This window comes from Ovis aries, chromosome X, assembly GCF_016772045.2.
Source record: "Ovis aries strain OAR_USU_Benz2616 breed Rambouillet chromosome X, ARS-UI_Ramb_v3.0, whole genome shotgun sequence".
In the NCBI taxonomy this organism is placed as follows: domain Eukaryota; kingdom Metazoa; phylum Chordata; class Mammalia; order Artiodactyla; family Bovidae; genus Ovis; species Ovis aries.
This window is the reverse complement of record NC_056080.1, coordinates 67,875,395-67,887,315: the sequence shown is the minus strand read 5'-3', so window position 1 is coordinate 67,887,315 and position 11,921 is coordinate 67,875,395. Positions and strand designations below refer to the sequence as shown.

The 11,921-nt window shown below is 37.8% G+C and overlaps 1 protein-coding gene across 2 annotated transcripts; it reads right to left on the bottom strand.

The window, feature by feature from the left end:
• Positions 1-6,315: 6,315 nt before the first annotated feature.
• On the bottom strand, positions 6,316-11,131 carry PBDC1 (polysaccharide biosynthesis domain containing 1). 2 transcript variants are annotated; one of them, XM_004022213.6, is made up of 6 exons: positions 11,025-11,131; positions 10,869-10,934; positions 9,589-9,648; positions 8,702-8,842; positions 7,631-7,742; positions 6,818-7,350 (listed from the first exon to the last, which is right to left on the bottom strand). In XM_004022213.6, the coding sequence occupies exons 1-6, from the start codon at positions 11,052-11,054 to the stop codon at positions 7,100-7,102; spliced, it is 660 nt and encodes a 219-aa protein (XP_004022262.1). In that variant the 5' UTR covers positions 11,055-11,131; the 3' UTR covers positions 6,818-7,099. The 2 variants fall into 2 exon arrangements, with proteins under 2 accessions (XP_014960430.1, XP_004022262.1); XM_015104944.3 differs by lacking the exon at positions 7,631-7,742 and having other exon boundaries at positions 6,316-7,350.
• Between the last annotated feature and the right edge of the window lie 790 nt (positions 11,132-11,921).

The window sequence follows — 11,921 nt, the reverse complement described above, 5'->3', positions numbered from 1 at the left end:
AAAACCTCCCCATGCCTAAATTTCCTATTGTGTAAAATAGGGTTGATAATGCCTATATGATGGGAATAAGATGTATGTAAAGAATCTAGCTCAGTATCTAGGGCTTATTATTAGTTCCTGCAGTGTGAATTAAACATATTTTCAATCTTTTAAAATTCTTTTGTACATATATATAGCCTATAGTCAACCTACACTAATGGCTATTCCTTAAATATAGAGTAAAGGACTTTTTCTGATCACTATCATTTGAATATGCATTCACAAATTTTTTCTATAATTGAATATCAGTTGAAAATCTTATTGTCATTGAGATTATATAATAAAATGTTTACTTTTAGAAATACACACTAAAATATACAGGGGTGTAATGATAATGTCTGACGTTTGTTTTCATTGCTTTAATAAAGCAAAAAGGATAAATAAAGCAGATGTAGCAAAATCTTGGTAATTATTTAATCTGGATAACAGATATATAGTGGTTTATTATACTATTATTTCTACTATTGTGCATGTTTAAAATTTTCATGACAAAAAATAATTTAAAATAAATATATCATAGGTGAATTTGAGTATACCAGGAAAGCAAGTGCCAGAGTTCATGATCTCATTCACGATTAAGAGCCAAAAACTTATTTCAATGGTGGGGAGTTACAGGGAGCAGAAGGCAGAATTCTTTTGTTTATCTTCTGTAAACCAAAGGAGAGCATGTAAGCCTTAGTGACCGTGGAGGAGAAAAATGACCTTAAGATTGACAAAATTTCTAGACTTGTTTTCTTTAATAAAAAGTCAAGAACATGTAAATTTTAAATTATAGTGATTTTGATTTTAAATATAATCCAAATTCTCAGAATTGTATAAGACTGGCCAGATATAGTTTAGTGTTAACAGAAAGGGCTTTATTTTGGGGGACTATAAAATCACTGCAGATGATGGTGACTGTAGCCATGAAATAAAAAGATGCTTACTCCTTGAAAGAAAAGTTATGACTAACCTAGACAGCATATTAAGCAGAGACATTACTTTTGCCAACAAAGGTTCATCTAGTCAAGGCTATGGTTTTTCCAGTAGTCACGTATGGATGTGAGAGTTGGACTATAAAGAATGCTGAGCGCCAAAGAATTGATGCTTTTGAACTGGAGTACTGGAGAAAACTCTTGAGAGTCCCTTGGACTGCAAGGAGATTCAACCAGTCCATCCTAAAGGAAATCAGTCCTGGTTGTTCATTGGAAGGACTGATATTGAAGCTAAAACTACAATACTTTGGCCACCTGATGTGAAGAACTGACTCATTTGAAAAGACCCTGATGCTGGGAAAGATTGAAGGCGAGAGAAGGGAACGACAGAGGATGAGATGGTTGGATGGCATCACCGACTCAATGGACATGAGTTTGAGTAAACTCCAGGAGTTGGTGATAGACAGGGAGGCCTGGTGTGCTGCATTCCATGGGGTCGCAAAGAGTCAAATACGACTGAGCAACTGAACTGAACTGAAACAGAAAGGACATAATAAGAATCCTAAATCATAGAGAAGCAGAGATTATTTTAAAGCTGTTTTCTAGAAAGAAGTGTCTTGTGAAGGTATATAGGACAATGGAAACATTATGGAATTATGTCATGTACAGTGTTCTTAGTATAACAGGAAGGATGATAAGTAAGTTAATAAACAATCTTTACATACATAGAGGATTTTTCAACTGGGTAAAGTACATCCTGTAGTGTCTTTTTATTTTTTCACAGAAAAAGGAGATTTTTGAATTAGATTTCTGAGACATCTTCCACTTGCAAAGGTTTATCCTCTAAGTTAAGGCATTTTCAATTTTCTTTATTTACAATGTAAAAACCAACCAATAATATATATTAGAGTGTCTAGTGAGGTAGCCTGATAAAACTTATTTCAGGAAGACAGAATAAAGCCTCAAAAAGAAAAAGAAATTACAAAAAACTACAAAGTACTCGAAAACGTCAGCCAAACTCAGTTCATAGGAAAGGTTAAGAAATTAAAATATAATTTTGAAATTGAAGAAAATATTATGGATATAGTAATTATGCCATCATGGCTTTTAAATATCTCAGTTGCATATATAAAAAGGAACCTCTTAGATGGAAAAAGACAGAGAAATTTAAAACATGTTGAAGAGTTTAAACTAGTTCAGTGCCTCACTTCACAATTGAATGCTTATTGTTGAATGCTTCAATTCCTCATCCATATTAACTGTCTATTCTAGCGAGAAGCTTATTCTAGGATAGGAATTTGGATTTTAGATGAGATTAATAATCAAAAGATGCAGATCTGAGCCCCAACATTACTACTTATGTGGCAGAGGGAAAATTATCTCAATCTTGTTTTCTATTAATAAAATAAAAACATAAATACTGACTTCTGTTAAAATCTATACTGAGGAATTCAGAGAAACCCTAAATAGAGCAGGAAAAAGCTAGCCAGTCATACATATGGTCATCATGTGACCTCTGTGCAATTCAGGAGGCCAACAATGTGTTGACATTCATAATCCTTTCACCATTCTAGAGGTAGAATGTAGGCATAGAAAAATGACCATTAACATATCATACATACAGGCCTTAATTTTGAATTATCAGTTAAGATATTAACCATTTATCTGAAAAAAAAAAAAAACCCAACAACATATAAAAGCAACTGTGGAGTACAAATGTGGAGTAGTGAGAATCATCTACACTGGTGCAAACAAACCAAAAAAAGCTACATTATCTGTAGAAAATTTAAAAATGGTAATAAACCAATAGAAACTGATCAGCTTTAATTATCACCATGATCTGGCAATTTTAAACAATGTCAATGATAAAAACACACCTCTCCAGAAACACATTTCTTGGTCCTACTGTTGAGTTTATATATATATGGTGGTGGTTTAGTTGCTAAACGGTGTCCAATTCTTGCAACCCCATGGACTGTAGCCCACCAGGCTCCTCTGTCCATGGGATTTGCCAGGCAAGAATACTGGAGTGGGTTGCCATTTTCTTCTCCAGGGTATCTTCCCGACCCAAGAATCGAACCCAGCTCTCTTGCATTGCAGGCAGATTCTTTACCAACTGAGCCATGAGGGAAGCACTTTCAAAAGTGAAGTGAAAGTCTTAGTTGCTCAGTCATGTCTGACTCTTTGCAACCCCATGGACTATAGCCTGCCAGGCTCCTCTATCCATGGAATTCTCCAGGCAAGAAAGAATACTGGAGTGGGTAATTATTCCCTTCTCCAGGGGATCTTCCTGACCCAGGGATTAAACCCAGGTCTCCTGCATTGCAGACAGATTCTTTACCATGTGAGCCACCTTGGAAACCTTAATATATATATATAATATTACATATTATATATGTATAATATGTAATATATATGTACATAATATACATATTATATATATGATATGTGCTCATTTGATACATATATATATATCACTAATAAGCATTTTATTGTACACAGAATCTAATTTAAAGAACTCCCAGTTATACCAATATCACCTGACACACAACACACACAGACTCAACTACAGGAGTTCCTTTGGAGAATAAGTTCTAAACAGTTTAGAATTATTGAAGCTCACTTTGGGTGCAGTTCACTTCTCCAATCTTCTGGTACAACATACCCATATCCTTGTTTAGTTTCAAAATAAATAATGACAGTGCAATAAATGTCTCTACTTTGGGAGCAGGGTTCACTATGCTTATTAATTTTATACTGCTGCTGTAACAAACCACAAACTTAATGGCTTAAAAGTTTTAAATGGCTTCAGTATTCCTTTCTGTAAATGCAAAAATTAGTCTCTTTCCCTGCCTCCAAAAGATGTCATGGAGATAAATCACTGGATTGGTACCAAAATCTGAATAAATCTGATGTTTAAATATAATGTCAATACTGGCCTCTTATCACCTTCCAAATAATTCAGAGCAAGAACTCAAATCTCAAACTTCCTGGCCTCTGCAATGTTACCACCTACTAATAGGTTCCCCCTTCTTCCAGTTTCCAGTAACAATAACACCTCCTTTTGATCCCTCACCAGCAGCATCTTTAAAGTTCATATTTCTACTGAAAGTCTGTACAAGGCAATTTAGGCTACACAGTATTCTTCCAGCTTCCATCCAGTGCCTGATTCCAAAGTCATTCCCACACTTTAGGTACTTATTACAGCAGCAGTCCACTTTTATTACCAAAGTCTATGTAGTTTTCTACTGCTCTATAACAAATTAACACATAACTAGTGGCTTAAGACAATACCTATTATTATCTCGCTAGTTCTGCAGATTAAGAGTCCAGGTATGACATAACTGGGTCCTCACAGGGCTGAAATCTTGATGTCAACCAGCACTATAATTTCATCTGTGGCTTGAGTTCTTCTCCCAAACTTACCAGTTGTTGACAAAATTCAGTTCCTTTCAACTCTAGGAGTAACATCCCATTTTTCTTGCTGTCTCTCAGCGTGGGGGCATTCTCAGCTCCCAGATGTCACTCTCAACACTTTGCCATGTAATGTCCTTCTGTCACATATCTGTTTGCTTCTTTAAGGTCAACAGAAACATCTGCTGCTGCTTCTTGTCTCCTTTAATGTCTCACCTGATTACACCGGACTCACTCAGAATATTACCCCTTTTGATCAATTCAAAATCAAAAATAAACAACCCAATCGAAAGGTGGGCCAAAGAACTAAAAAGACATTTCTTCAAAGAAGACATACAGATGGCTAAGACACATATGAAAAGATTCTCAACATCATTCATTATCAGAGAAATGCAAATCAAAACCACAATGATGTTCCATCTCATGCTGGTCAGAATGGCTGCCATCAAAAAGTTTACAAACAATAAACGCTGGAGTGTGTAGATAAAAGGGAACCCTCTTACACTCTTGGTGGGAATGCAAACTAGTACAGTCATTATGGTGAACAGTGTGGAGATTCCTTAAAAAACTGGAAATAGAACTGCCATATGACCCAGCAATCCCACTGTTGGGCATACACATTGGGGAAACCAGAATTGAAAGAGACATGTGTACTCCAATGTTCACTGCAACACTATTTACAATAGCTAGGACATGGACGCAACCTATATGCCCATCAGTAGATGAATGGATAAGGATGTTGTGGTACATATATACAATGGAATATTACTCAGCTATAAAAAAGAATGCATTTGAGTTAGTTCTAATGAGGTGGATGAAACTGAAGCCTATTATACAAAGTGAAGTCAGAAAGAGAAACACCAATACAGTATATTAACACATATATATGGAATTTAGAAAAACAGTAATCACTTTCGTATATGTGAGACAGCAAAAGAGAAAGAGATGTAAAGAACAGACTTTTGAACTCTGAGGGAGAAGGCGAGGGTGGGATGATTTGAGAGAACAGCATTGAAACATATATATTACCATATGTAAAATAGACGACCAGTGCAAGTTTGATGCATGAAGCAGGACACTCAAAGCCAGTGCTCTGGGACAATCCAGAGGGATGGAGTGGGGAGGTGGGAGGGGGGTTCAGGATAGGGGGACACGTGCACCCATGGCTGATTCATGGCAATGTGCGGCAAAAACCACAATACTGTAATTAGCCACCAATTAGAATAAATTAATTAAAAAAAATCAAATGGTTAGCACAAAGTGTTCTGTGTTCTTATTTCTCTTCTTCTTACCACCTTTTATAACCTAGTTTATAGACAGATGCCTCTTGTTTTAAAGCAGTGTGACTTTCAACAGTATGTTTCATATTCTCTGCAAAATCAAAGGAAAAGTTTAATAGAATAAAGCATGTTCTTAATCTCAAAAAGTCCACCTAGTATTTTATATTAACACTCTACCTTTTTAAAAATATATTCTATAAAATGAAAACTTCAACAGATGTTTAAAAAGCTTTTAAGAACTGGCCCAAGAGAATTCGTGGAGAAACCTATTTGCTTTGTGCACAATTGTTTCTGCTGGCTGCGTGCATCTCTAGTGTAGCTCCTGCCTAAGGGATAACTCATTCATTTTAACTTTTGTCTTCTGTGTCCACTGAGGGAAATAAAGTCTCATTCACCCTCCTCTGCTCTGGTATATCTTTTCTTGCATGATCATGCTGTGGTTAGACTTTTAAGAGTATTTACTGTGTGTACTATAAACATTGCAGCTTCCTCTAACTAGCTTTAGCAAACAAAATCAGTATGTCTATGGGGACATGCACAAATCTCTACATTTCTAAAGATAACTGAAAACATGCACTCTTAAAAGTCATTAGATGAGAAGGAACTTCCCCCATCCATACAGAATCACTTGGTCTATTTTTGAAGTCTGACAAAATACCATTTAGAAATATGTTCATTTTGTATTTAATGTATATGTGCTATTGTCCATAGTATTATAAAAGCAAAGACATTCTACTAAGCTTTGTATTTCATTATTAATTTCTGCTGTATTCAGGTAACAACTTGATTACAAAAGAAAAGCAGGTACTAAAGCAGGTCTAGTCTCTTGCTCCTCGAAGATGAACTGCACTGTGTTTCCCTGACTGACAGATTCAGGCTGCTGCTATTAATCCCTGTAGAGTATTTATCAAATCTTTTGAGAGATATAGCAAATAAAATCAGAAAGCTACAGTAATTCAAACAGCAACAGTCAATTTTACGTAAGAATTTCTAATCCAAAACCATGTGCAACTTTACAGGTTTGAATGAACTTCACTACAGGAAGTAGTGAAAAGCCCTGAGAAATAAGCATAAATCATTATATATATGACATGACAAAGATTACGCACTAAAATATCATGTCAAATAATTTTCAATACCTTTTAAAAGTCAGTCACAGATATATAGTCATAAGAACCAAAAGAAATTTATTTACAAGATTTCTTACTTGACTGGTGGTCTGAACCAACAAACCATCAACTAAGACCCCACTAATAGTCTTCAAGCCAGTTCACACAAGAGAACAAGCACTGCAGTTTCTGATAATTAGGCCAGAAAAATGTCCTTCTGCATGTCCTTCCACTAAAAAAGGAGATATTAATACATTTGACCACAGGGACCTGTGCAAGTAGCAACATGGTACTTGCAGACTCACTTGAATCATAGCTTCTAGAGTGCTGTTCCCTGACTACCTCACATAGTTGTTTCACTACTTTTGTTGATTTCTTTGTAGGCTTCTTTCTCTTTTTCTTCTCTTTCATTGGTCTTCTCTTTTTCTCCTCCTCTGTTGGCTCCTTTTTCTTCTTCTCCTCTGCTGTTGGCTCCTTTGTCTCCTCCATTGCTGGCTTCTTTCTCTTCATTGCCCTTAATACCAGTATAAACTGCTTTGTTATAACCTTCTCGATTCCGAGCAATTTCAATGGCAAAAAATTGTATCCTGGGTGCTGAAAGGTGAGTAGAATTGATTACTGTCCTAGTCCTAGTTAAGTTGAACTAACATACAAAGCATTCAAGTATAGTCATAAGATTCAGAGATGTGAAATTCTAATCCTATACTAAATGAAGCTGAAAATACTTATTATCTCCAGTTACTCAAGATACAGTAATATGATCTTTAAAGTTATAACAAAATGATTCCCAAACTATCCATGTTATTGATTCATCAGTAAAACCAGACTCCTCACTCTCCTTATTCAGAATCAATCCCAAAGGCAAGAAACTTACCAAAGATGGTGTTTTCTTCAGTGTAGCCCTGTGAACAGTTCAGTCGCAGCAAAGTACCATAGTTGAAGTCTTCCACAATCCCATCGAACTTTAAGCAGAATGGCCTCCACTTCTATAAAGGCAAAAAAAATATCTTAGCTAGAAATGCAGGAGGCTGGTGAAGTCGGGCCAGGAGAGGGGCTTCCGTTTCCCCAGTAAGGAAAATAACCACAGTGAAAGAGACTAGAATTGAGCTGATTGCTAGTTTCACTAGCTATGAGTTTCTGTGCTATCTTTGGCATCTTTAAGCTGGTATTTTCCACCATGAACAATATTTAAATCTGATAAAATACTTAAATCCTTGTCTAGAGAAGAGAATTAAACTTTAATTTCTTAAGTATATTCTCTGTTTTAAGTTATTTGCTAGTTCAGCCCAAAATGGTTACTCATTCCCACTGAAGCACAAATAAGACAAAGAAGGCAGGAATTAGGCCCAAAGTCACAAAGTTAAATTTTAAGAAAGAAGTCCATTCAACAAAGGCAGTTTTCCAAAGATCAGTAACAGCCTGCTTAGAGTTAAAAGTTTTCATTCTTCATAAGCCAAGAGTCTACTCTCAAGGAAAACCATTTCCTAAGTATAAGCATTTTAGTGCTCTGTAAAAGTAGAAGATAATCAAGTAAGCAATGCAAAACACAAGTTTTCCAATTATCCACAGCTTGTGATATGATTTTAAATCCAGAGGACTCAAACACCTTTCTGTACTCTATTTGCCAACCTTTTATCTAAGCCTTCTGGTTAAACTACTCACATAAAAAAATTTATTACTTCTCCTCTGAAAGAGCTAGGTGTGTAGTGATAAAAGGTCCAAACCAAAGTGGAAAAAGAACCATATTCAGTGAACATGAAAAATCTATAAACCAGAAAAACATTCATTTAATAACATATTAGTTTATTAAACTACAGAAAAGCCCTGCTTCTTAACGTATCTGTCTTAAAACAACCCACTCCCAAGTCTAAAGGTATAAAAATGTATTCATGATCAATAATTGTTGATCATATGCTAAGCAATATTTAAAAGAGAGGATTCTTACCTCTTTAGCTGATTCTGATTTGAGCTCTTCTGGATCCAGTATATCTATCCTGAGATTCTTAAAATTTTCCCGAAACTCAGAATAGATTTGGTCATCCACTTTGGTGAGTTTCAGGAACTGTGGGTCAACTGATGAAATCAGCTGCCAGAGAGTAAGACAACATACAGATGCTAGTCTCTAATTTGCTATACTTCTGTCCCTTCTTCCCCCAAAATTCCTCATGGTTCTCAAGGCAGGAGAGTTCTTTAGAATATATAGACAGCCTAGGTTTCAGATGAAATCATGACATAATTCTAAAGAGCCATAATATACTACAGTCCCTTCTACCTATTTAAACTACTTTGGTCCTAGTAATACCTGGCTATTACCCTCTGTGGGTTGTTTATTCAGTCAAGAAACATTTATTTAGTGCCTACTAGGGGCCAGAATGGCTTCCCTGGTCGCTCAGTGGTAAAGAAGTTGCCTGCAATGCAGAAGACCATGGTTTGATCCCTGGGCTGGAAAGATCCCCTGGAGGAGAGCATGGCAACCCACTCCAGTACTCTTGCCTGGAGAATTCCATGGACAGAGGAGCCTGGTGGGCTATAGTCCATGGGGTCACACAGAGTCAGACACTACTGAAGCGATTAAGCAGCAGCAGCAGCTGCAGCATGGATCAGACATCCTTTTGCTGGTGAGCGACAGAACACTGGGCAAAGAAGCACAACTCCTCACTGTCAAAGCAAAATTCACTTTCATACCCCTGTTCTCTGTAGATAAGATTTTAGAGTAATAAAAATTATCTCCAAAACACAAGTACTTAACTTACTGAGAATGGTGCTTAGCAGAGCACTATACACTGAAATTACATATTTAATTCTGCTTCATAAAGAACATAGACAACTCACTTTGTAGTAGATTTCAGCATGCTGCATTGCTCTCATGGCCCAAGCCATTTCAATATCAGGCTGCAAAGGAGTGAAGAACGCCAGGTCAGAACTCACCTAATCTTGCTACTAAAGAACAAATTTAAAAAGTCTGTGGATGCCTAGTTAATGTTCAAGAGGGCTACCAAGTTTGGTGTTACTATCAAAGGTTAAAAACTAGACTAGTGAGTCTGGAAAATATAATAATCTTTTTGTCCTTATAACAACCAAAAGAAAACCTACACAGCCTAATAAACAAAATGAGTCACTGGCTGTCTCCCCAGCAGTTAGTGCAAGTATAGAAGACTACATAAAGCAGCAGATAAATCATCTCAGGACTGAGTTAAATCATTTTAAAACTGAAATACCACATACACCACTAAGGACAAAGTAAGATAACAGAAGTGAGGTTACTCTTCACATTTAAGACTGTAGCATGTCATAACCCATCATTTGTGTTTATCAGATAGCCAATTCCCTATCCTACAATACTTAGAAATGAATCAGTATCATGAAGCAGGCTGGATTATAAAAAGCCTTACAAAGCACCTGTTTCATCGGAATCTCTTACACCAAATAAACGAATTTATTTCATTGACTCCAGAAAAAAAACTGCATTTTTACCTCCATGCCTTAGACCATGCCCTTTTCCTGACTGTCAATCCATGCCTTTGTCCATCTACACTTTGGAGATCCAGTTCCATAACCACTTCCTCAGCGGTCTTCCTCTACTGTCTGAGTCCTTAGGGTTTCTTCTTTGGCTAAACTCCTTCGGATCTTATACCCTGATCCGCCAATCTACCAGCATACATCACATTATTATTAAAGCGTTATCGTTATTTCCATGTCCGTGTGTCTTAACTCAAAATACATCATGGGCTTTCTCCTTAGGATCTAAACCAGACACCAGTGAACTTTACTGCACAATGGAACCACCCTGGGACCTTTAAAAAACTGATTCCTGACTCTCTCCCCCGAGATATTGTGATTTAACTAGGATGGATTGCAACCTGAACACTGGGATATTTAAAAGATTCCCAAGTAACTCTAAAGTGCGGTACAGTTTGGGAACTACCCCTATTCGCATTAGGCCTGCGTTTGGGGACTGAAAAGATTAGAATTAATTGAAAGGCGCAGTTTCTGGCAGACACAGGAAGAGTCTACGGAAGATAATCGGGTAGGGGGTTACAATTTGGTGGCGAGCCCTACAGACTAACCCAGGATAGCTGGGTTAGTGGAAGCTGTGGGTGAGTCATACTCACATCGTTGCCATAAGACTCGGCTGGGAGAGAAAGAGCATGTGCCACTGACACCAGTTCTCCGGAAACCTAGGAAAGGAAAAAGAGATACGGAAGGAACGTTTGAGGTTCGACCCAGCTCGGCTTCCCCACTCCCCCGACCACAGAGCAACGTCTCACCAACTCCTCAGTTCCACCGGTGGCCTCCATGTTGCAGCCCACAAAGCGTGGTCCCACTTCTCCGAAAATGACTTTTGCCGTACTCCTTCCTCGGCTTTCAGTGGGTTAAAAACGCAGGGCGGGCAAGAGCGACTTTCATCCGGCTGCGCCTGCGCCTGCGCCTGCGCCTGCACCACACCCTCCCTCGCCTAGAGGCGATACTCCCAAGGCCCCTCCTCGCTCGCCCCGCTCAGGAACAAAGGTGTGGCTTAGATGGCTGCAGGAGCTCTAGGAGGTGGTTCAAATGTAAATTTCGCATCCCCGCTGCACAGTCTTGCTGTTATTCAAATTTACATTCTCCATTTGTGCTTGCACACCTTTTATTTGGGGACATACGCACTCCGCAACACCCCGATCAGCAACTAAGTTACAAACAAGCATGATACTAGGAATTGGAGTAGGTTGTATGTCAAGGAAGAATGATGCTGGTAAGATGCTAAATTCACAGCGAAGGTTTCGTTTTCTTCCACTGGGGTCTAACTCTCCCAAGAATTAGTCGCCTTGGATCATGGGCCTGTCATCCACCATGATTTGGGGAGAGCAGGGGGGCTTTGTATGCCGAATATTAGAGAGTTGAGACTCTACCCTAAAAACAATAAGCTACTGAAGGCCTTTAACTAGACCAGCCTCATGATCAAACTTAAATCATAAGAAGGTCACTGAAGTACCATATGGAAGGTAAATGTGAGGAAGGCAAAACTGGAGGCAGACTAACTTGAAGGTATCGGGTGGTTAAAAACCTAAGCTGAGGCATTGACAGTTGAGATGGACGTTGAGAATTAATAAGGGAAACAGAATCTATAGGACTTTTTGACTAACTGGATATGGAGGATAAAGAAGAATTAGGATTCCAGCATG